Source organism: Chlamydotis macqueenii, chromosome 2 (assembly GCF_036417535.1).
Source record: "Chlamydotis macqueenii isolate bChlMac1 chromosome 2, bChlMac1.mat, whole genome shotgun sequence".
Lineage (NCBI taxonomy): Eukaryota > Metazoa > Chordata > Aves > Otidiformes > Otididae > Chlamydotis > Chlamydotis macqueenii.
This window is the reverse complement of record NC_141557.1, coordinates 98,432,226-98,455,770: the sequence shown is the minus strand read 5'-3', so window position 1 is coordinate 98,455,770 and position 23,545 is coordinate 98,432,226. Positions and strand designations below refer to the sequence as shown.

Genomic DNA, 23,545 nt, shown 5'->3' with positions numbered 1-23,545 from the left:
TTCAAAGCTCCCTTCTGACAGACTGAGTTTGAGGATGTAAATAAGAATGGCCATTTGGTGGCATGTACTACTTTGCAAGTGGCAAAATGGACATTAACACCAAATTTTGGCTGCTGCAGAGATCATATGCAAAACTAAGATAAGGTTATGTATTCTTTTACATATATATATGTATACACACACACACGTATATATATATATATGTATGAGAGACCTTGAAGTGATACTTTTCTTTTACCTCTCAGGCTGGACTAGATGACCTCCAGAGAACCCTTCCAACCTAAACTTTTTTAAGATTCTGTGATTCTGCCTGCAGAGGTCTCTGCGATCCTACATTTCCATGATTCTTAGTTCATTGGATATCTTCTGTGAAATAGTGGTAGTTCTTTTCTTTCCTGACATTCGGAAAACTTTGGGACCTACAGTGCAACTTCTTGTTGCAACTCATCAGCATGTGTTCAGCAGCAGGTGGTTAAAACAGTAACATGAGTCTTTCAGCCTCATATTGTAGGGGCAAAGATGTCATTTGTTTTGAGAATTATTACTTGTCCTGTTGCTTATCCTGGAACACCTGTGCTGATAAATACTTAAGAAGTTATAAGTTACGTATCATGCAGTAGATGATTCCCTGAAGCATAGCTGCTGTCTTAGACTGCTTTGTTTTACTGAGCTTTCTCTCCTTCCTCATGCTTATAGACTGTACTGGCAAGGAAGATGATTAGACATTCTAATCTCCATAACTTCTTGTTGGGGACTGAACTAAAATATGTGCAGCTTTGAGGTTCGCTGGTATGTTCACAGAAATAAAACCAAACCAAACCAAACCTTTTCATTTTTTGCACAGAGGATGCATGCCCACCTCAGTTCAATCCACACTGACTTCTTGTGTGGGGCTCAGCTGCCTGAATGTAGATGCTGTAGGGTACCCTGCAAAGCTCTTAGGACATAGACCTTCTGTCTGACAGGCATGCCTGGTGGTTTCTAAAATGGCAGTATGTACCTAGGTTTAAGCTGCTGAATCCTGCCCTTTAACAACTTCCGGGCCAGTGACTGTTTTGTTTGTGTAATGCTTCTATTGCAGTAATACAGTGGAAACCCTATGATGTTGCTAATAATTCTTTTTCATTTTCTAGCTCCATCAAAGAAGAAAGCAAGGTGAGAATACTACCCCTCCAGGGGAATCAAAAGATTCTTTTTTTTTTTTTGAGATCTTTTTACTTATTAAATAGATCTAATTTTCTGTAACAAACATCATCATGTTTGGGGAAAATATTTTATATTGTCTTTCCACTGTACTTATTCCTCTTGCAGAAATTGTTCCTTCCTACCTGTGAGGAAATAGTAGTGACGGCTTTTGAAATATTGCACTGGTTATACAGTTCAAAAGCAGTTTGATTTACTCATACACAAAGAAATTGCAGTTGAAATTTCAAGCTATTACTACTTTATTTGGGATGCCATTGCCCGAGTAGGTTGTATAAAAGGCACCTCTGGCACCATTGCTTTAGTCATCTCCTTTAGCTGATGTGTAAAGTTGCTCATCAGTACTACTGATCTCTTTGACAGTCAGTCAGAATAAGGACCTTTAAGAAATAATAGTGTTTTAAATATGGCATAGAAAAATATATCCTGTATTGGTAAGTGATATAAACTTGGAAATTTTGGTTCTAGATACTATGAATAAACCTAAATTTTTAGCACTGTATAGTATGCATCTTAATATTGTAATTTCTTTCTTTTTAAGGTGGGAAGATGATTATAAGCATGAGGTATGTAGAGGTACTAATTCTGCAAGTGTCTTATGTTGTAGCAGTCTACTTATGCTTGCTTTTAATTTTTCTGAAAGACTTTTACTTTTTGGCTTCCTTTGCTATTTTATTAATATTATTGCAGAAGCAAAATAATTGATCTAATGACTAGAATTTTGTGTTCACTACAGCAGAGGGGAAATGAATACTGCATGTCAGGATGCTCATCCACCTCGGGTCTCCTAATTCCTGTCCAAAGTCAGAGAGTCTCAGACCCAGTGTCTGCAGGCCAGGTCTCCCAACCTGTGCTGTAGCCTCCAGTTCTCTGTTTTGCCCCTCCTCAGATCAAAGGTATTCTATGCTGGAGGTTTGGTTTAAATCTTAAGATACATCTAAAGATTTACAATCCTTTTTTCTAACTCAAATGATCTCTCTGGTGTCTGTCGTGAATGGCACCGAGCACAAATGCTGAGAACTGCCTCATTTTTATCTTAGTGGCAGAGGTTCTTTTGTAATCTGGTGTATTCTGTGGTGCTCTTTTAGGCCTGAGCCTGGTCAGGTACTATGCTAGATGCAGGTGAGCATTTGACTTTTCTTAAATATGAGGTTGAACCTGAGCAAGGAAAGCCTGAGAAAGATAGCTGTTGTAGGTATGTAGCTTAGGTATGGAATGTGTTCTTCCTGGTGTTGGAAGTAATGCAGACTAAAGAGACTGATTAGTAAGGCTATGTAGTAGCCTCACTAATCAGTATCTGTAGTAGCTGCTACTTAATTGCTATTGAGGGTCTAATGTTATATGTTTATGGCTGTGACCTAAAATTGCTGTCTTTTCTTTGTGTTGACTTTTGGTTTTGGATACAAGATTAAAACATCTTGTTTTGTAGAAGATGATGCAACAAATACTGTAGTATTCAGTCTTTTAATTTTTCTTCCTCATTCTACAATCCCACAGAATGATCCTGTTCGGAAACAGAAAGCTCTGGAGTTCTTGGTATGTATGTAAAATAATTGTCATAAGAGCCGTGCAGTTTCACCAGTGTGATGCAGTGAATGTTCTGAAGGAGCCTCTGATTACTGATCAAACTCATTGGACCACAACATTCATTTCTAAGTTTTATTTTAATGGACTCTGCTCTTCGAAATGCTAGTGCAGCTGTAGCATAATGTCAGCTCAGAGCGACTTGGTGGATTAAATGTGAGCTCCCTGCCTGTTCTCTGGATCATTCTTCCCTGTGCTGAGGACCCACCCTGACAAGCAGTGTTAGCAGCACTGGTGTTGCTCAAGTGCTGCTGGCTGCCCATATCTAATGGGATTGTTGATAACACTGAATCAGAGGAGCCAGTCCGGTCTTGCTGCCTGTGCTGCCGTGGCAGGACCGGACAGCCGAGTGAAACTGGGTGATACGAGGGCACAGCTGCTGGTGGTGGAGTGGGGAAGTTTTATCAGTTCAGTTGCTGTTAGCAGCAGCATAGTAAGCCTTGGTTTGTCTTTTGGGTTTATGCTGTGAAAATATGTGACCATTTATATTCACCATTTTAAGTCATGAAAGTTGTGTTCCATACCTCAGGCAATTACAGAATTTCATTTGAGTCTGAATTGTATTTATACACTGAAATAACAAGTAGAATGTTTTAAGATGTGTGCATCATTACCAACTCAAGATAATTTTTCTTCCTCTTTCAGTTTTTCTTCTTTTTTTTCTTTTAAGCTGTGGTTACTTGTGATGCTAGGAAGAGGCAGAGAAAAAGCAAGTCTGGGAATAATCAGTAAACTACCAAAAATTCTTGGTAGACAGTTAATTAATTTTTATCTACAGGCATCACAGCTATTCCTTACAGCTGCCTATATTCTTTTAACTTACTGTAATAACTTTTAACTTCATAGCCTTACTAATCAGTCTCTTTAGACATTAACAAGGCAGATAGCCATAATCGTTCTGTTCTTTACAGAATTCTATCAATGTCTTTTGGTATCTCTTATTCCTAAAATTACACACAGGAAAATTGTAATGGAAACTTTCATCTTTTTGTTACTAAAGTGGGGGAATCAAAGGCGTTTGATGGTGCTGAAGCTTACTTTTTATTCAATTTTCTACACAGACAACATAAATTTAGGACTTGTGCCCTTTTCCATCTGCAACAAGATGTTCATGATTGACAGTACGGGAGTGGCACAGACATCCAGGTTTATGTTTTACCTTTTATCAGGCCATAATTATGTTCACAATTTTATTTTTTCATACATGTATATGTGTATTTATATGTATGTTATATATGTCATATATCAACTAATAGTATGAACTTGATTATACCAAAATCAAGGTATAACTGTGATCTGTTTGTGTATATGACCCTTTGGCATCCTAATGACCAATCCTAACTGTGTTTTTCAACAGGAGACTTTTCGCATCACCTCAGACTCGGAAGCAACACTTGTTGTTCATATTACACAGGAACTCACAGAAGCTTTGAAGGCCTTTTGTGAAAAGAAAGCAGCAGTAAGTAACTTAATCTTGACCAGAACTGTTTTACCACTGGGAGGAAAGGAGGGTTGAACTCACTGTGTTAACACCTTGCCAAACTGTAACTGTTCAGGCATAGGTCAGAAACTCCCAGTTAAATATACTTTATTTTTTTTACAATTTCTGAGTACCAAATACATTAATTGCATGGCACATTTCTGTTAGTTTTCCATCATCTTCTATCAGTTTTGGTTTTCTTTTGCATGTGTTCTCCCTCTGTTTTGGGCACCATTTTGCTGTCTGGTTGTCATTGTTCCTTTGCAGTCAGTCCCTTGCGTGATAGCTTTTCTTCTAAGATTAATCAAACTTTAAGTGCTACCTAAATGTATCACTTCTTTCTTTTGTGGGCATGTCGATATCTGTTTCTTTCTGGGGACTTGTAGCTCTGCTCCTACTTAAGAGTTTTATTCTATTAAGACTAAGGTAGGCAAGATGTTCCTTTTGTTGGCCCTTACAAACCTCCATAGCTTCTTTGCGTAAAAATGGAATACCTGGAGAAAAAAGAGTCTGAAGAAGGATCAGAACCTGTACAAAATAACTCATCACCTCTGGCAGCTACTGGTTCATAAAATTCAGCATGTGTTTTTCTAAAAGGTATTTCAAACTAGTTTATTGGGCATTAATAATATACTTCATGTCAGCTGAGGTATGGTAACTGTCTTTGTGCAAATGCTGCCACCACCTTTCTGAGAGCTACACTTTCAAAATGTCGTGCATTTGAATATAATACAGTTCTCCTGAGCTAGTTAAAAATTATTGCTGCAGCTTAATCTCAGGCAGAAGCTGAGCCTTCCATTCTGCATTCCCCAGCTAGACAGGATTTGCATGTGTACTGGTTTTATATTTTACCCACGTGCTGTTGAGGCATGTGGGGCAATGAAGTAAAGAAATTTGAAACAGGTGACATGACCTTTCCCAGGCACCTCATTCTGTTCTCCAGACAGTTCCTCTTCCAAATAATACTGTTGAATATTGTCGTTTAATGTGGTAATTGTGGACAACAGAACAACACATCCTTCATACAGAGTTTGCTGCCAGCTGAAATTGTGCTCTGCTAACTTTCTCTGGCTAACTTGCTATTGTTTTTAGAATGCTCAAGTTCTGAGTTTCAAACAGATATTCTGACCTTTTGCTTTACCTAGGCTAATACTAACAGTCTGAGGCCACTGATGTCAGTATCTCAAGATGAATTTCCAGGAAGGAGAAGCATCCCAAAACACTATAAGCCATATGGAAAATCCAAAGGTAATTTAGATACTTTGTTTGAATAGTTTAAGTCTACTCTTAACACTTCACAGATTGTGAAAATTTACTTTTATGGCCGTCCATAGTGATTCTTTGCTAGAGTACTGTGTGTCTGCTCTCTGAGTCAGTTCATGGTATCATTTTCTGAAGCCTTAATGACTTCAGCCATGACTGTCTAAGAACACTTCTGTCTCACCAAATAGTATTACAGCAGTAAAAGTTATTGGAAATCCAAGCAGGTAACCTTTCCTAACATATTTAACATGAGGATTTTGGGGTGAAAAGGTGCTGGACTTGGGCAAGACATAAAGGCAGGAAATGGGAAAAGAACAGGAGAAGAATACTTCATAAAACCTCAAAGTAGTTCTCTTTTCAGTTGATATTTTAATATTTTGCTAACTTTTAATGCCCTTTATTTATTTATTCAGGAAATTCTAACTGGAATCAAGGTTTTTTGTCTCAGTATGAAGAGTGTTCTGCAGATGCTTTTTTTGCTCCTGCTAACTCATACAGTTACCAAACAGATGATAGATCATCTTCCTATGGACTAAGATCAAATGACTTTGCAATCATGTCTGCACTCAGGGACTCTTTTGCTCTTCAGACTGGAAATCCTGCCAGTGGTATCAGTGAGTGGCTGAGACAGTTCAGCCGATCTTCTTCCAGCAGTAATTCCGCTGGTGGAGCCTCTTCCTATGAGACAAGTCCAGCGAGTGAGTACTCAGCAGAATATATGTCCAGTGATGTGCGAGGCAGTAACCTCACTGATAACAGAATCTTCTGTGGCAGGGAAGGTACAAATTGGAGGAATCAACAAGTGTGTACAAAAGCAAGGAGTATAAGTGATCAAGGATTACCCTATCCCAATTCTTCTGCCTCATATTCTTCATCTGGAAGATACTCCACAAACTATCATTCGCAAAGCTATTTCTCTTACAAGAATGATGAGTCTGTGAATATTCGTACATCTGCAAATTCTACTGTTTCAGGAAGAGGTGGCTCCAGGTGGAACGAGGACTCCAGGTGGAACGAGGACTCCAGGTGGAACTGGGAGTCTGGCTGGAACCAGCAATCTAGATGTCAAGGATTCAGGCATCAGAAGTCAGGCTACAAGAGTGATTGGAGTTCACAGCAGTACTCATTTTCTGGCAGAGGTTTGTACAAAGATTACCAGCAATTCAGAAGTTCGGATAAGATGTTTGATGAAGATGCTGTTGGTCCTACTCCCAACATTTTGAACAGACTACAAGGAAGGGATATACCTACAATGACCAGGATGCTCAAACGGTTGTCTCCTTGTTATCCAGCACTTCAAAGTAAGATTGTGATTAGTTCTCATGTAAAATGAGTTATATCAACATAGTTACTTTAAAATAAGGAGGAAATTGTGTGTTGCAGAGATAGTATGTTCCATTCAGAGGAGTTTAACATCTGTATCAGTTGAAGAATAGCATTAATTGCCTCTCTGAGGAGACTTTGCCTCTTGAAAACTAAATAGAGCTGTGAGTGGGAGGAAATTTTGATAGCAGAAACATTTCCTGAACTGAAATGTTTGTCCTAGGTCATCTTGCTAACTAGCATCTTATATCATGATCTAGGTTTGTACTGTTGGGGTGGCGACTATGGGGAGGGAGTGTGTTGGCATAAAGAAAAGAATATTGGAATGCCTGCAGAGCCAAACTCGGATGGCATTATGATAGATTAAAATACTCCAAATGGATCAAACACATTGGGATAACAGAAGTGTTATCGAAGAGCTGGTTTGTTATATTACAAATTACTTTTTCCAATTATTGTAGAAATATTCCTTAATGTTAAAAATAGTGATATACTATTAAGAAGAAGAGATTCTCATTTGGCAATAGATTATTAGAGGGATTTAAGGGGAGGTGGATGTCTGCTACTGTATAGCTGTTATTGGGCGTGAGTTGGACAAGTGCGAACTATGCTTATGGTACTAGAATTAGTTAATTAACTAGGTAGCTAGTTAATAGTAAAACTTTCATTTTAACATTCTCTCTGCTGTATTATGTGAAATAACATGAAATAGAAGTAACTTCAAATGTTTTTATTTACCTTTTCTAGAACTAAATATTCAGACATTAGTCAATGTGCTAGTAGAAACTAGAGGAAAAGATTAAGGAGCAACAGCAGCTGAACTGGAAACAGATGAACAGGTTTGAGAATCTTCATCTCTTGGCTTTCAGGAAAGAGACTGCGTTTAATTCTGTGTTTGACTGGTTTTGGAAGGGGAAAGGGAGGTAGGGTTTAATTTTTTAAGGTGTGAAATACATCTGGAACACAAACTTGCACATAATGAAGTTGAACATACTATTTTGTTTAGGCTTTTTTAATGTATTTGTTATATCTTAATATTACAGAAAAAATCTTTTGTTATTTTTGGAAAATATGTTAATGTTATTCTGTCATTAAAAAGCTAATAACCCTTTTAACACCCTTCCCAACTCAGAATAAAAAAAAAAGGTTTACTTTTATATTACCTACTTAAGAAAAATATTCACTGAAAATACAGGTCTGTGGCATGAAAAAACAGGTTTACTTTTCTTCACACAAATGTAAGGCCAGTTCAGTTAATTTGAGGCTTTGTAATTAGCATATTTTTAGAAACTGATACACTACATTTCTGTTTAAACAAAGAAAGGAGAATGTCACAGCAATTCTCTGTCTTGACGTGATGCTATATGAGGAAAATGTAATCTGTTCTAGGGGACTGGTATGTAATGGGGTGTATTACTTGCTTTCATTTTGGCAGAGTAAAAAGAGACGTGAAATACATGCAGATTTTTTCTGTCACATTGTTCAGAATGAAATGGCTACAAATTGACTTAAAAACTCATTTGATGGATTGATCCGTACTAAAATAAAACTTCTTGAATCTTTCTACTGGCAAAAGCATACTAAGAAATAGTAGAACCTAAGGCAATCAGATAAAATAATAGGGAAAAGTAAATAATCAAAATTACATACTAATTGAGAGAGACTGACCAGTTCATGATGTTTATCAGTGGTCCATACTTGCATTTTCTTTTCCCCACACTTCTGAGCCACATGCTCATGAATCCCTGGCTTTAGATCTCTACTTTGTATAGCCAAATCCAACTTACGTGGAGCTAAAGAAACGAAGTAAAGTGAGACAGTTTACTCCGCAGTGCCCATTTTCCTTTTTAGTGCTGTGTTGTGGACTATCGTTTTTCTTCTCACCTATACCTGAAATATTTTTCTGTCTCTGCGTTAAATACTTGGGCTAAACCGGGGTTAATTTTCATGAGCTGTCATTATATCTTTCAGCATTCACTAAAATAACTTTTTTGATTTTTCTCATGCACATTTTAACAAAAATACCCCATAGCAATTGTTATAGAGCATATAAACTCAATTCCCTAAAATTCTCATTTTGTAATTGTTTTGCTTGTGCATCAGAAAAGATCCACTTGCCTTTTTCATTCCTGTTTGCTACTTCCTTTTCTCTTTCTTATGCTTACTGAACGGTTTAAGTAGTTTCTAATGGCATATGCTTAGTAGTTGTGCCATACACTTTTATCCATTGAATTACATAGTAGACCTTCTTACTTAGAGGAAGAATATTATTTTCTACTGCAAATGTCTACCAGAGTTTTGATTTAAAACTCTGTTGGACTGATGAGTTATTACGAGCAAACAGGTATAGCTGACTTGTGTCAAACAGGTAGCATCTTTGTTATTGCAGGAACACGTTCCTTCATGGAGTTAAATTTCATAGAATCATAGGATGGCTTGGGTTGGAAGGGACCTTTAAAGGCCATCTAGTAGAACCTCCCTGCAAGGAGCAGGGACATCTCCAACCAGATCAAGTTGCTCAGAGCCCTGTCCAGCCTGGCCTTGAATGTTTGCTGGGATGGGGCATCCACCACCTTTCTGGGCAACCTGTTGCAGTGTTCCACCACCCCCATTGTAAAAAACCGTCTTCCTTATGTCTAGTCTAAATCTACTCCCTTCTCGTTTAAAGCCATTACCCCTCATCCTATCACAACAGCCTGCTAAAAAGTTTGTCCTCATCTCTCTTATAGGCTTCCTTTAAGAACTGAAAGGTTGCTGTAAGGTGTCCCTGGAGCCTTTTATTCTCCAGGCTGAACAGCCCCAACTCTCTCAGCCTGTCCTCACAGGAGAGGTGCTCCAGCCCTCTGATCATTTTTGTGGCCCTCCTCTGGACTCCAACTGGTCCATGTCCTTCTTATGTTGGGGACTCCAGAGCTGGATGCAGTACTCCAGGTGGGATCTCATGAGAGCAGAGTAGAAGGGCAGAATCACCTCCCTCAACTTGCTGGCCACACTTTTAATGCAGCCCAAGGTACAGTTGCCTTTCTGGGCTGTGAGCACATGTTGCTGGCTAATGTCCAGGTTTTCATCTACCAGTACCCCCAAGATACCCATCAATTTCATAGTGTTCAAATGAAGGGCAAAGAGAAATGGACAGAAGCATCTTTAGGATGCAACTCTGCCAAGGGATTGTTTAACCCCGTGACAGGAGTGATGAATGTTTTTCCTTTACTCCAGGGCTGTGTAGACTTGTGAGTAATAACTATCACTGACTCATTTGGAGGGCTTCTGTGACATCTTTCCTCCCATCACAGCGCCTGTGACGTCACAAGTACTTGGAACTCAGACTGTTTTATTTTACAGGATCTACCCTGAGGATCTATCTGCCTGTTTCACTTATTTTTCTTCTCTCTAGCCAGCAACGCATCCTACAAACATGACTTCTGAGAGATGGTGACTTTGGATTCTCACTCTGTTCAACTCTGCCACCTTTAAAAGGGGGATTCAAATGATGCTAGGAAAAAGAAAGCATAAATCCAGGCTTCTGACCTTTTTTGCACCCGACCAGCAGTGTCCACAAAGGCACCAGGTCAGAAGACCTAATAGAAAAAACATAAAATGTGCCTTGGAAGGTCCATCATCCTACCAGTTACTTCTTCAACAGGCTTGCATAAGCAGAGACCTCCTGTTACTTCTGTTTTCCTGTGCTGGCCAATTTCCTTGAATCAACTTCTGGCTACTCCTTACTCCCAAGAAACCCCGTTGCCACATCTGGAGCAAGAACTGGAGCAGAAGGAGTCCTCTGCCTGTTCCTGTTTCTCTAGACTCTAGTGCTTCTTCAAGAAATGACCTTCACGAGGTAGGCTTTGATAGCCTGCAGAGCAGCATTGCTTTAAATGCTTGCCACGCGTCAGCACAAATAGAGCTACGCCACAAGCTTTGGCACTGAGGCAAGGGTTTTGAGGCTGCACCAGAGCCCTTTGAACCAATTTCACATTTCCTTAAAAAGCCATTCCTAAAAATCCAGAGTAGAACATGCTTTGGGGAGTAAATGGTCTACTTCCCAGCCAGTTTCTTGGTCTGTGATGTACCTGCTTTCACACCTTCAGAAGCATCCATTTCCCACTGAGATGAGTCATTGCAGTCGAGAGCGCCTTTGGTGCTTCTCTGCAGCAGTAAGGCGCCTTTAGAAAGTGCTGGAGCCTTTGTTCTGCACCAGTTAGTGAAGTATAACAAGGTTGAGGGGAAAAGGAGATATCCTTCACAGGAGACAACCTGGGAAATTTCTCAGGTTCCATCTTTTTTTTGTTTTGTACCTTGGACCTATTAATGATCCTCAGCATGCTTCCTAGAGTTACTGGATTTCATTTCGGGGGGTGTATGATCCAAAGGGACAGATAACTTAGTGGGAAAGGAATGGGGAAGCTCTTTTGAGTGGGGCCTTTTAATGGAGAAGCTCTTTTGAGCCCAAAACTTTGGGGCTCTTCCTTTATTGTTTTGTTTCTGAAGCAAACATATATAGTGATCATCTCAGCCTTCTGAGGAGGTTAAGGTTCAAGCAGTAACTGGTTGAAGTCTTTCTCCTTTGTCTTCTTAAACAGAAGGAACTTTCATAGTTCATCCAGGGTTGTTGTTGGGTGAGGTGGTCTCTGCCTTCAGTCATTATTCCTGTTACCCCTGCCTCACCCAGAAACAATCATAGACTCTTAAGGTTGGAAGAGACCTCCAGGAGCATCAAGTCAAGAACAACAGGCAATCCCCTGCCCTTTGGGTGATGCTGCTCAAAGTGCTTTGGGCGAGCTCCTTGTTTCTATCTGTTTATGCTGTGGAAGCCACTGGTCTCTCCCCAGGTATTTCACACCAGAAAAGTTTTTAGAAAATGTTGTTGAACTCTCAGTAAGGGTCTGTTTGATTATCACTTGACTAGTAGCAGCTTCTCGGCATGACAGATGTTTGATAACTGCATGGTTGCCACTTGGCTGTCTTTGCCCTGCCACCAGATGCTATACTCTGGCTGAGACACAGTTTCTTAGAGCAGTATAAAGAGAACTTGTACACTCGTCTTTGCTTCCTCCAAGTTGCTTCTTCAAAGTTACAGCAGGAGATAATGTGTGACAGGAATCAGTCATTACTTTTTTTGTTCACTTTTTCTGCTGAGTCTCTCACCCACTGCAAATGGTGAGACTGACAGTAAGATTATAACTATGTTAGGCTGCCAGTTCAAGGCTACTTCAAATAAGTGCTTCCGCACAAAAAGGAAGACTGTTTGTGTTAAATGAGCCCACTCAGCAGAGGAAATGATATATCCAGAGCAGTTAGATGTAGTTTATTTTTGTAGGGAACTCACTGAAGAAGATGCAGTATTGGAGACGGGTGCAAAGAGGTCGTAGTTGAAGATGTTCCAAGGAGACCCTGAAAGAAGGAGGCAGCACGAAAATAAAAGGCAAGGAAAAAAGGCCGTTGCTGTTAAGTGAGAGGGACCCCTGAACCATAGAAAACTAGAATACAGAAATAAAACCACCACCTCCTTAAAAAAAAGCTGTACAAAAATGAAGTAGACTATAAAAGTTGATCTATCATTTTTACTTAATTTTAAATTCTGTATTAAAAATTAATACATTAAACTTTTATAAAAGTAAGGCACATGCAAAACATGTTGTGCAACTTCTGACTTTCAACTCTTACAAACTAACAAGCATTATTTTAATTTGGCATTTCTAAAGAGTCATTTTTCCCCATGCAGGATATGTGGAAGAAGGTTAAGTTTGACATTGCACCAGTTAAATCTAGATTCTGTGCTTTCTGTACTATAGTAAGCAGATATGATCATATCATACAGTCATACAAAATAAAAACCAACTCAAGTACAGATTTTGAAGGTGATGACCAACATACAAAATTTAAGAATGTGAAGTTATATCCATTATAATACATCAATAATCTTATTCAGTACAGGACTATTTGGCAACTCCAGTCTGTGTAATGCCAGTGTGCAATTCCTAGTTATCAGTGTCATACGATGCTGAAGACCATGGAAAGATATTGCTCGTAGGACACCTGAATCCAGCCATCTTGATCAGTATCGTATCGTCGGAACACATCAGTCAGCCTCTGAAAAGAGGGAAAACACTCATATGTTTTTGTACATCAGGAAAGTTCAGGCTGCTACGTATTCCCCATGCCACTTAGGTTTCTATAGGTTTATGAACACTTCCTGTTCATCCCCTCTGTACACACTTCACAATCTCGTGCATATCGAGGTAGCTCTTAGCCGTGTCTCGTTCTTGAGCTGTGTTAGTAGGTCTGATTTTAAAACCAGCAGATGATACAATAGCCAAGGCTATCTAGGCACTTCTTTATAGACCAGACAGCTTTTTATAAGTGGCTTTACATTTGGGGAAAACTGCACAATTCTCAGGAGACATTTGAGAGTCACCTGGACACAGAATCCAGTGAGTACCCTGTCCATTTCTCATCCTCTAGCCAAGTATGCATTGTGTAGCAGTAGTATCCTATCTGTTGCTGTAAAATGCGAGAGGTGCCAGGCAGTACGGTACGGACAGCGGACTAAAATAACTACCAGCATGGTTTCACTAACACCAGCTGAAGGATACTCCATTTCAAACCATCTTTACCAGAGTTAGAACAGAGTTTATAACAGTTTATATACCAGGGTTTACAACAAAGTATAATTGGCTCCTATTACAAATTAATACAAAGGCAACTGATGTCAGTGGACTTATGGCTATAGACACAAAGCAGAACAACAAAACACCTGTATGCAAATAACAGAGATACTGCTTGTACAGGGCACTCCTTTCTCTCCATGTTGTGTATCAGAAGGTATCTTAAGGTACTGTTGCAGTGCTTGCCAGTGTAAGAGCAGCAGCCTTTTTTCTACTAAACCCTACTAAAACCCAGCTCATCCACTCCTGAATTTTCCCCAAAGTCTTACATACGTTTCAGAAAAGTCAGAGGCACTTAGAGAAACCTTAAGCAGTGAGGTGAGGAATCATCCAGTGACGTGTGGGTGGGTGTGGGGGTGTGTACACACACGTACATTGCTGAAAGGGCTTTTGTTGTTTGTTTGTTCTAAATGTCTACCCTTGCCCCTGCCAGAACAGCAGTGATAAAAAACTGAATAATTCAGCTGTCTGGCCAAATTCCTTTTAGTCAGAGCCTTAAAGAGAGAGATAAACAACACCTCTCATTTCAGATACGAGATTTATGGACACCATGGGACATGACACACTCCAGTTTTAACACACCCAAGATCTAGAGCGAGTGTATGTATTAAACTAATGGAAATAGTGTTCTTTTCCTTTTAAAACACTGAGACTATTTTACATTTTTTTTTGCCCCATAACAGTATTTAACAGGTCAAAAAAATTCTATCAAATTTACTTGGGATATGAATGGATAACAAGTGAAGATGAATAAATGAAGATGTTTCTAGCAGCTCATGTATACTTTAGCCAAATGGTTTATTTATAAGCAAGTTCTAGATCCAATATTACAGTTAAATTGAGAACCACAGATGCTTAAAAGGTGATTTTTTTTAAATTGACATTAAAGTTCATCTCCTTTCTTACCTGTAAAACAACACAGCACTGAATAAAATCATCAAAAGCAACTTGTCCTCTTCCTTGTCTGTCAAATTTCCGAATAAGGATATCGTAGAATTGATCAGACAGTCGGTAACCTTGGAAAAGAGAAATGCTTTAAAGGGTCTCAATTACTGCAGTCCTTCTATAAAAAGAACTAGGCTGTTTAAGCAGGCACATATAACAAAACAAGAAAACAGTAAGGAGTTACAAGACACAATTTTTTTGGCAAAAAAAAAAAAAAATAAAAAAAAAAATTGTATCTCCACTGGACAACAAAAGGTGTTAAACTAAAATGCATGCATTAAAACCGTGCTTAATAATAATTACAGACAGAGTCACAGTAAACATAATTACTCATTAAAGTGACTGGTTGCTTGAGGGCTGCAGTTTAGGGCTGCAGCTCAAGTTTTTGTAAGTGAAGTCAATTGAATAAAGGTTCTTTTGCCATCAGAATGTTCCCGTAGTGCAGACAGCTGGCGGCATTTTAAAGAGCAGGAAGCTGTATGAAGTATCTTTGGAAGTTCATTCACCTCAAGTATTGGTAATACTCTCAGGGGGGATGAAACATTCCACATTCCACACACATGTACTGACACATCCAGTTTCTTTTTTTTTTTTTTTGTGTAAAAGGAAATTGCTTACAAAGAATTGCTTGTGGCGTGGACATCTTTTAAAGGTACCTTATACCTTAAAAGCATAACTGCATTTCACCTGCCTCATCTTTAGTCACATTTCTCAGAGCAGTACAGCCCTAACAGTAAGAAGCTCATTTGATGACATAACCCAGTCATAAAAACTGTAATTACAAATGAATTACCAAAACCTGTTAGTGCTTGCTTTAGTTCATTTTTGTCAATCATTCCAGAATTGTCTCTGTCATACGTTCGAAAAACATTCTGCCAGTCCGTGATGTACTTCCAGACTCCTGTGAATTCATTGAAGTTCACACCACCTTTGTTTTCTCTGTCAAACATGCCTGAAATAAAAATTAAGAAACACATATAAAACCTTAATCATACTATTCTTCAGAAAATCTGCTTGTATTTCATAAGGGAGCAAGAGCACTTTGTGGAAGGTACTGAAGACAAAAGAAACTGCTAAAATACAAGTGATATTTTGCCAAAAAAAAAAAAAAAAGCAAGTTATCATCCACTGAAGGAGAAAAAGATAAAGCAAGATAAGAGGATCAGAATGAATCACAGAATGTGTATTTTTCCTAGGTTCTCATTACCAGCTTGAAAATATTTAGCAGGGGGTGGGTTGTTCTTTTCTAAGGACACATGAAAAAGTCTGAGCCTACTGACTGCCAAAAGTGCTGGGATATTCACCTGCATCTGACTTACTGATACTGTCGTCTTTACACAAACAGCATATCCACAGTGGTAAAACTCGGACTGCTGCTGAATACTTATTAAAAACAAAGCAAAGAAATGTAGTCCTTGGATTTGTGAACTGTATGATAGAAAATTTTTTTGTGTGCTTGAATTTTTCTTCTACCACCATCATAATCTATATTACTGAAAAATATTTTAGGACACCAAAGAATTCAAATATTGTAAAGCTTCTGTTTGGTCTTTTTGGAGCAGAAAAAGCGAGACAGGAAAAACTAGTTAGGAGGACAAGCTCTGTCACATATTTGTAGAATGTTTAAGCTGACAGTTTCCCCACATATAAATGACATCTGCTGTCTATTCAGTTATACAGTGATATTTTCTCATGCTAATTCAACAAGTGCATGTGTGTGCACACAAAGGGCATTCCTGTATGATTCAAAAGTTTAACTCAGTAGTGCTGGGCTGTCTGGAGGAAAGGAAAAGGGAAAAAAAAAAAAAAAAAAAAAAAAAAAAAGTAAAGACATACTGAAACATACCACCTACCAAAGAAAGACCAGCTTGTTAACACTACAGTCAAATTACTTCAAAAAGAACTTTAAACAGGCATTATTACAGTAGAAATACACATTGTATATGTATTGTAATATTTGTACGTGCTTATTTCTCTAAAACAGTGCAGCAATTGATAGCATTCTCAACAGTTGGAACAGATCACAAAACAATATCTTGACTATTTCACATCACGCAGCTACACTCACCAAGAATTGACCGGACTGTTGCTGGATTAAATGGAGTCCATGTGCCTGAAACAGAAAGAATTACTTAGTTCCTCAATATTAAGTAACATGTTAAAAAAAAACAAACAAACAAACAAACGCAACCAACCAACCAACCAACCAACCAAAAATCAGATAAGAACTTAAACAGTGAATTCAGAGCTAGATGACATGGCGCTAGCATATTATAAAATAAGGCTGCTTTGAAGTAATTATGTTCTTGACCATTCAGAGATTACTTCAGACCATTGCTTCACAGGTACTACACAGAAACCAACATTTTTCAGGCTGCACCAAAAAAAAAACCAACCCAAAAACTTAAAAACTAAAACCTTGAAAGAACTAAGAAGGATTTTTTTCATCCCAGATAGTCAGGAGTTATCGGAAAAAAGTCCCACTTTTTCTACTGATGGGAGCAGAAGAGTTAAGCTGTAACTCAAACAAGGTCCCGTATCTATTTCTCAGTAAACCCCATCTGCTTATTTCCTATTTTACAGGCGGATTACTCCAGGGCATTTAGTTTCTGACACGGGAAAATAAAAGGTTCCGAACATGGCATAATGACACACTCAATTTAGACCTGATTTTAGTATAAATCCTACCTCCACTGCTAAATCAATCAAGTGTTAGTTTAAATTAGTATTTTCAGACCAAGAAACATTGCTGCTTAAAAGGGCCTGAGCAGTAATCATCTGAAGAGGAGCTTTGCCTTTCTCTGAATATTTAGAGGCTAGCCACTTTGGAATAGTTTTCACTTGGTTGTGAGCATTCCAAAGTGCTAGGGAGCATTCAGCTTTAAATTAAGAGAAATACTGTGCCTCATCTAGAATGTCACCATCACTTCTCCAGAGCCTGTGAAGAAACCAGTAAGACTAGGGGAACTGTAGAGGCATTTGTAATGGTGCCGTTAACTGACCACAAATACCGAAGAGTAAGGCTGCGTTGGTATTCAGCAGGCTTTGTGACAGCCATGGCTGCTGTGCTGGATCAAGCTTCAGGGGTGCAAGTAGTGCTTATACCTGAATTTTTCCCATAGAAGGGAAACTGCCTCAGTGTAAGTCTACAGATGCAGCAAGGGGGGAAAAACCCTATACTGTAGGCAGGCCATGTGACTATTTGCACATAAAGAGAAACATAAGCAGAGAAAGAGAAGAGTAAAAAGGGCTCTGAAGATGCTTAAGCAGTATTTTAGACAGAGAACAGCAATACCTTGTATGTCTCCTGACAAAAATGAAAAATAATGGAATTATTAATAAGGTGCCAGCATTTAACTCTGAACAGAATAGAGAAAAAAAGGGAAAATACAGTTTGAAATTTAACTTACTTTATGTTAGAATCTTCAAGAGACTCATACAGACACTATACGGTGAAACGAGAGCAGCTCCAGTGCTGAAGAACTGGACTGATTTCATCTGTTCCCATAAACAGTGAGACTGCTCCCCTCCCCTGATTCTACCGTTAACTTTACATGGCAGCACAGAAAAACACCAAGAAGGAAGCGTAGGATTTCTTTATGCAAACAACCATATGAATGGATGATCAGTCCCTCCCAGGTAAGCAGACTGCTATTTGTATAAATGTGACGCGTTGAAAAGCTGAATGTCAAAAACACATTGAACTTCAAATTTTAATGAGCACTATGCAGACTTCTAAAAACATTTCAGAAATAAAAACAGAACATTATTTTAGCCCATGTTCGGTTGCAGGACAGCTATACACAACCATCCACTACAGGATGTATTTTGAAAGGAGTATAGTGAGTTGTTAGTGACTTTGGTATACAAGATCTAGAATCTCTCAGAATGAGGGAAGCTTACAGTTCTATAAATATTTTGCCTAATAGTGAATTCTCTTGGTGGGGATTCTTCCTAACTGCAAAGCACTAAAACTGCTAATCTACACTGTAAATAAGGAAAAGAGTTCAGATAATCATCACTGCCTATTACCCTTTAAATTCAATCAGATGAGAAGGTATTTAAAATATATGAAGTTTAAAATGGCAGGTAAAGCCAGGTTCCCACATTGTTACAAACAGCACAGTAAAATTAGAACAGTGACTTAATCAATTCAGCTTCGCTTTTGCTGAAGTTTTTATTCAAAATAGTATTTTAGTTATGGATCAGCTCCAGCAGCTACAATATACTGCTTTTAATTTATCAAATATATTATTAAACAAATATTCTAGTAACTCCAGACTAGTTACAGGACCACATTTTTACCAAATAGCACCATCTAAATTTATTTCAGGTCAGGTGATTACTGACAAAAAGGAGCCTTTCAGTTTGTGTGCCTTGCAGCTCAGTTTAAGCCCTTCTCAGTCACAAAGCACAGGAAGGGTGAAGGAATTAAACCTCGGGAGAAGGGGAACTTGATATGCACTAAAGGTGCACAAATAGCTTCAATATGCACTTTCTTTTCCCACTTAGGAATCTAAAAAACAACCACAAAGTACAACCCTACCCACCCTAAGTCAGCAGAGGAAAGTAAAAATAGGCTACTGGAATTTTTTTTTTTTTAATTTTGCTTCCATTAGTTATTTGACCATACCCTTGTTACTCTTTAAGCATTACAACAGGAAACTGACAGACTACTAGAAAGTTTTAATACTAGATCTAGAGCACATCTTTCTACTTTGTTAGGAAAAAAAAAAAAAAAAATTAAAAATTACCATCTTCAATTCCTGCACGGTACTGTATGAAAAGATTTTATGTGCAATAAAAAGGCTGGTTGTAAACATCTGATCTTTGTCCAGGTTATACACTGATCCTGGTCAAAAAACAAAGGTTCAGTAGTGATGAGCGAAGAATATATAAATCACCGTTTATGTTTCCTAGAAAGTAGAGCTGGAAATAATAGAGGGATGTGCACGCCTTCATTCCTCAGAATACAAATCAATAATATTTACAATAGGTACTCAGTTTATAATGTATTATTACTAACATGCACCAAACCTAGAAAACTTTTCTTGAAATTAAAAAAAAAACCACGATGAGATCAATAAAAAAAATTTAAATAAAACAATAAAATAAAATCAGAAAGATTGTCCACTTTTTTCCCTCCTTTTCAGCCTTTTGCTGTCAATTAAATAGTATTAATCAGTGGTAGGAACATTCCACCCACCACCCTCAATCAAATAATTCTGGCGTCAAGTAACCAGTCTCACATGAAATTTAGCATTAGGTTTACAATGAACCACCTCACTGCTCGTTTCCAGACTTACCATTGGATAACGCCTGCTGAAGTTCATGATCAGATATTATTCCACTCCTATCTTTATCAACCCTGGCAAAAAAAGACCAAAAAAAGCGGTAAGCTTTAAATGGCTGAACTTAACAGGTTCCATTTACAGAAGACTTCAACATTCTGATTCTTACTCACCAAGTAATACTAATCTTTTCCTGAAAAGTCACTAACTGCATTTTGCTTGGTAAAACATTTGCAGTTACTGCAAATTAAACACTTCATGCAGACTGATGAGATTCTGGAACATGATAAATGCTACAAAGAAAACTGCAATACTTACTTATGAGTGATGAGACACACACGAACACACACTGGAAATAAAACAGTCTGGGCATAACCCACACAAGAAAGTGTTTTTATGTATTTATTTAAATAACTGCAGAGCACACCATGCTGGTTAAATCCACAAAATGCCTCATGTCACTGCAGTAAGCTGTTGGGCTCCCAAACTGGAACCCCAAGTTTGGCATCCAGTTTCTCCCAGTAAGATGTTGGCAATGGAGAGAAAGCCACTAACATAACCAGCGCCAAGTACTGGAAGAATTGACTCCAGGGCCTTGACTCCTTTCAAAGGGGTTCAAAAAGTGAAAAAGCATAGGCAGGAGCCAGCTTCCATTGAGCCTTCACAATCTATTGTTTTAGAGAAAGGAATTCTATCCCCAAATTAATTAAGTAATTTCTGCCCAAATAAAGCAAGATCATGCCTTCTTTAGAAGGATACCCGAAGGTGGTGGGGACTTCCCTCCATTTTATACAAGGACCTTCACCTTGACACCGACAGTTTTTATTCCCCCTCAGTTAATACCAGTCCAAAGCAGAGTCCTGCTGAGTCAATCCATCTGCAGAAGCTGGCTTTTTTTTCCTTTAGTCCTTGGTGTCTTTTTCTAAACCTTTCCAGTTCATTCTACAAGATTCCTTCCCCATCTCAAAAATTTATACAAACTGCATACAACATTCAAATTGCAAGTGTAAGTTGCATAGATTATAGTAACAAAAAGATACTCCCCTTTTTTATTCTCTATTTCTTTTCTAGGTATTCTGAACATTTTTTGGCATTTATGAGCTGCTACTAAGTGCAAAGTTGATATTTTAATGAAAATGTATTATGGCCTACCTCGCTCCTGAGCATCATCAGTCAGAGTACATTCATTTTATATACAAAATGATGCAAAGTTAGAGTGGGTCTTCCTCATAGACATCAGGTATCTACTCTGGATTTCATCTGACCATGATACGGTGATCATGCCCTGGCCATGACAGGGTGATATGACCCAGTCAGTTCAGGGCTGTAAGATGCTCCTGCAGGTCTCTGTAGGCCTGACTTACTGCAGGAACTGGTTACTGTAACCAACAAACTTCATCTGACCATTCACCATTTCAAACCCCAGTTGCTCCTGAACATATTGAGGAAAGATCCCAGAACAGCTCCATCTGTCAGTGTGGCAGATGACCACACACTCTTCTTTTTAGTCAGTTATTTATCCACCAAAGGACCCTCCCTTTCATTCTACATATACTGGATTTCTTCAAAGGCCTTTAATACTTCTGTATGATGTGAGCCTCTCTGGAAACTACAGAGATTGCATCAATGGCACCCGTTCTAGCTATACGCATACCCAATTCTTACCCAACATATCCAAGACTTACACAGTAGTTTGCCAGGCAGGAATACTTTCAACAAAAGCCATGCAACTCTTCTGACTAGCTACATTAATTAAAATGGTTTCTACTGGTTTGCCTGGTGCAGAAGTCAAGACTGTTGAACTGTTTCTTTCTGGACCCTTTAGAAAAAGAAACTGCATCATTCATACCTCCTCCAAGTTCTCAGATGAAGTGGTTTTACGGAAGGCTGAGGAGGTAAGCTGCCACATTCCTGAGTCACTCATGAGCTACTAAGTAAATACTAGCCAATTTTAGCAACTTATTACTGTTTGTCTACTCCTTAACCTCTTCTTGCTGTCACCTGCGTCAAGATAGATCCTCTGATACATCTCCCATAGAAATGGATCCAACACAGGAACCTCCCCAGTTTCCTCGACACAACACAAATGTGAAGAACTCTGTCAGCTTCATTACTGCTATGGTCTCGATGGCATGCTGTTTTTTAACATAGGCCAGCTAACTCCCTTGCAGGTTCCTGCTCCTGATCTACTCAAGAGAATACTTGTTGTTAGTTTTTAAGTTTGCCATTAAGCATTTGTCAGATTCCTACCGACAAGCCTTCCCGTACCCCTACACTGACCCTCCAGACTTTACAAGGCTTTCTGGATTCTCAGGTCAAAAATGACTCCAGTGTTTTCAAGGTTACCCTCCTACTGCCATTAACCCCCTCCCCCGTGCTCTAAACCGCAGCCATACCTATTCCTCCTCGAGCCTTTCCTAAAGCGCCCCCCCGCCACCCCCGACTTCTCCTCCAGGGGTAGAACCACGATGCTTACCCGCCCCGCACGGCCCCAAGGCCTGCACTGGATGCCCGGGGCTGGTGACCGGCTCCCCATAGCAGCTGACCGTTTCCGGGCACCTCCCAACGCCCGTTCCCTCCCGGTGCCCCGTCAGGCACCACCAGTCCCGGGAGGGCCCGGCCCGGCTCGGCCCAGCCGCCCAGCAGGACTCGGCAGCGCGGCCCGGGAAGGACGGAGGGTCGCGGCGGCCGCTCTCAGGCCCGGCACCGCGGGAAGGCGGGGGTGCCTCGGCCCGGTGTGCGGTGGAGAGCCCCCCTCAGCCGCCTCTTCCCCTTAGCCGGTAGCTCACCTCTGGAAGACGTTCCACAGGAAGGCGGGGTCGGGCAGCGCGGCGCCGGCGCCGCCGTTGGGCCTGTACTGATACCCCGCCGCCATGGCCCCCGCCGCGGAGCCGCCGGGCAGCTCGAGCCTTCGCCTCACGCGCTTCCGCCACGGGCCACCTGACGCAGCGCGGCCGCTGACGTCGCTGAAGCGGGCGGGAGCACGGGCCCCCGCCCTGGGGAATCCCGAGAGGAGCGGCTGCACCGCCCGCCTGTTGCCACGGCGACGGGGGCGGGAGCGCGGTTCCGGGCCCAGGCCACTCGGGCCCGGTGGGGGCGGAGCGAGGGGGCAGGGCCTTCCCCCCTCCCTCTTCCGCGGCGTTAGCCGGCACGGTGTGGGATTATCCCCATTTCTGCCTCTGGGGCCGCCCAGCCCCGGCAGCGGGGGGACACGCCTGACGGAGGGGGGAGCAGCGGCTGCCGGGACCAACGGGCGGAGCCCGAGGTACCGTTCGGCCGGGGAGCGCACTGCGGCCGCGGCCCGGGCTTCGGCGGGGCGTAGGGATCCGCCCTCAGAGGGTAACCGGCGCTCCTCCACCGTGAGGAGTTCTGCGAGGGCGGGAGCCGTCCCTGTGACCCGACTAAGGGGTCCCCGCGCCGGGGGGGTTGTTTGTCAAGGAGGGGAAAGAGCGTAAGGTTAACAGCGGTAAGGCTACCGCTGCGGAGGAAGATGGGGGTACAGGGAGAAACAAAGCCCGAGGGCCTGATTCCCTTGAGCAAACCGAAGATCAAAAGCACATAAAACAAGAACTGAAATTGAGTTGGCCAGCATCACCTCAATAATTCTTAACTGAGGGCTGAACGCACCCACCAAACATCAGCCAAATTCCCCTCCCCCTAGCTGCAATTTCTCAGGACAGTCCTCATTAGAACTCCTCAGGTGCAGAGACACCAACTTGGACCTCTACTCAACCGTCTTCATCCTTTGGGACACGCTCCCCCTGCCACTCAAAAAAAGCCATAATCTTTAT

At 40.4% G+C, this 23,545-nt stretch overlaps 2 protein-coding genes across 4 annotated transcripts in view; one reads left to right on the top strand and one right to left on the bottom strand.

Annotated features, from left to right (window-relative positions):
- LOC147601734 (uncharacterized) overlaps positions 1-11,772 on the top strand; it is a 35,403-nt gene extending 23,631 nt beyond the window's left edge. The window contains exons 10-17 of the mRNA XM_086740496.1: positions 1,134-1,155; positions 1,745-1,769; positions 2,701-2,739; positions 4,145-4,246; positions 5,413-5,515; positions 5,944-6,831; positions 7,601-7,692; positions 10,248-11,772. Coding sequence (XP_086596622.1) covers positions 1,134-1,155; positions 1,745-1,769; positions 2,701-2,739; positions 4,145-4,246; positions 5,413-5,515; positions 5,944-6,831; positions 7,601-7,656 — 1,235 coding nt within the window. The 3' untranslated portion in view covers positions 7,657-7,692; positions 10,248-11,772. The remainder of the gene's footprint in view (positions 1-1,133; positions 1,156-1,744; positions 1,770-2,700; positions 2,740-4,144; positions 4,247-5,412; positions 5,516-5,943; positions 6,832-7,600; positions 7,693-10,247) is intronic.
- Positions 11,773-12,137: 365 nt separating this feature from the next.
- Positions 12,138-22,796, bottom strand: PDCD6 (programmed cell death 6). Of its 3 annotated transcripts, none has more exons than XM_086740494.1 (6): positions 22,544-22,796; positions 19,770-19,831; positions 16,532-16,576; positions 15,263-15,415; positions 14,425-14,534; positions 12,138-12,943 (listed from the first exon to the last, which is right to left on the bottom strand). In XM_086740494.1, the coding sequence occupies exons 1-6, from the start codon at positions 22,627-22,629 to the stop codon at positions 12,845-12,847; spliced, it is 555 nt and encodes a 184-aa protein (XP_086596620.1). In that variant the 5' UTR covers positions 22,630-22,796; the 3' UTR covers positions 12,138-12,844. The 3 variants fall into 3 exon arrangements, with proteins under 3 accessions (XP_086596620.1, XP_086596619.1, XP_086596621.1); XM_086740493.1 differs by having other exon boundaries at positions 12,401-12,943; positions 15,257-15,415; positions 22,544-22,793; XM_086740495.1 differs by lacking the exons at positions 19,770-19,831; positions 22,544-22,796 and adding an exon at positions 19,218-19,316 and having other exon boundaries at positions 12,401-12,943; positions 15,257-15,415.
- Between the last annotated feature and the right edge of the window lie 749 nt (positions 22,797-23,545).

Bases quoted from the DNA above. Each gene is read 5' to 3' on its own strand.
- PDCD6 (XM_086740493.1), bottom strand. From the start codon at position 22,629: ATGGCGGCGGGGTATCAGTACAGGCCCAACGGCGGCGCCGGCGCCGCG. The intron at 19,832-22,543 runs GTGAGCTACCGG...TTTTTTTGCCAG, and splicing joins CTGTGGAACGTCTTCCAGAG to GGTTGATAAAGATAGGAGTG. The intron at 12,944-14,424 runs GTAAGAAAGGAG...CCCTCTTTTCAG, and splicing joins AGTGCTGTGTTGTTTTACAG to AGGCTGACTGATGTGTTCCG.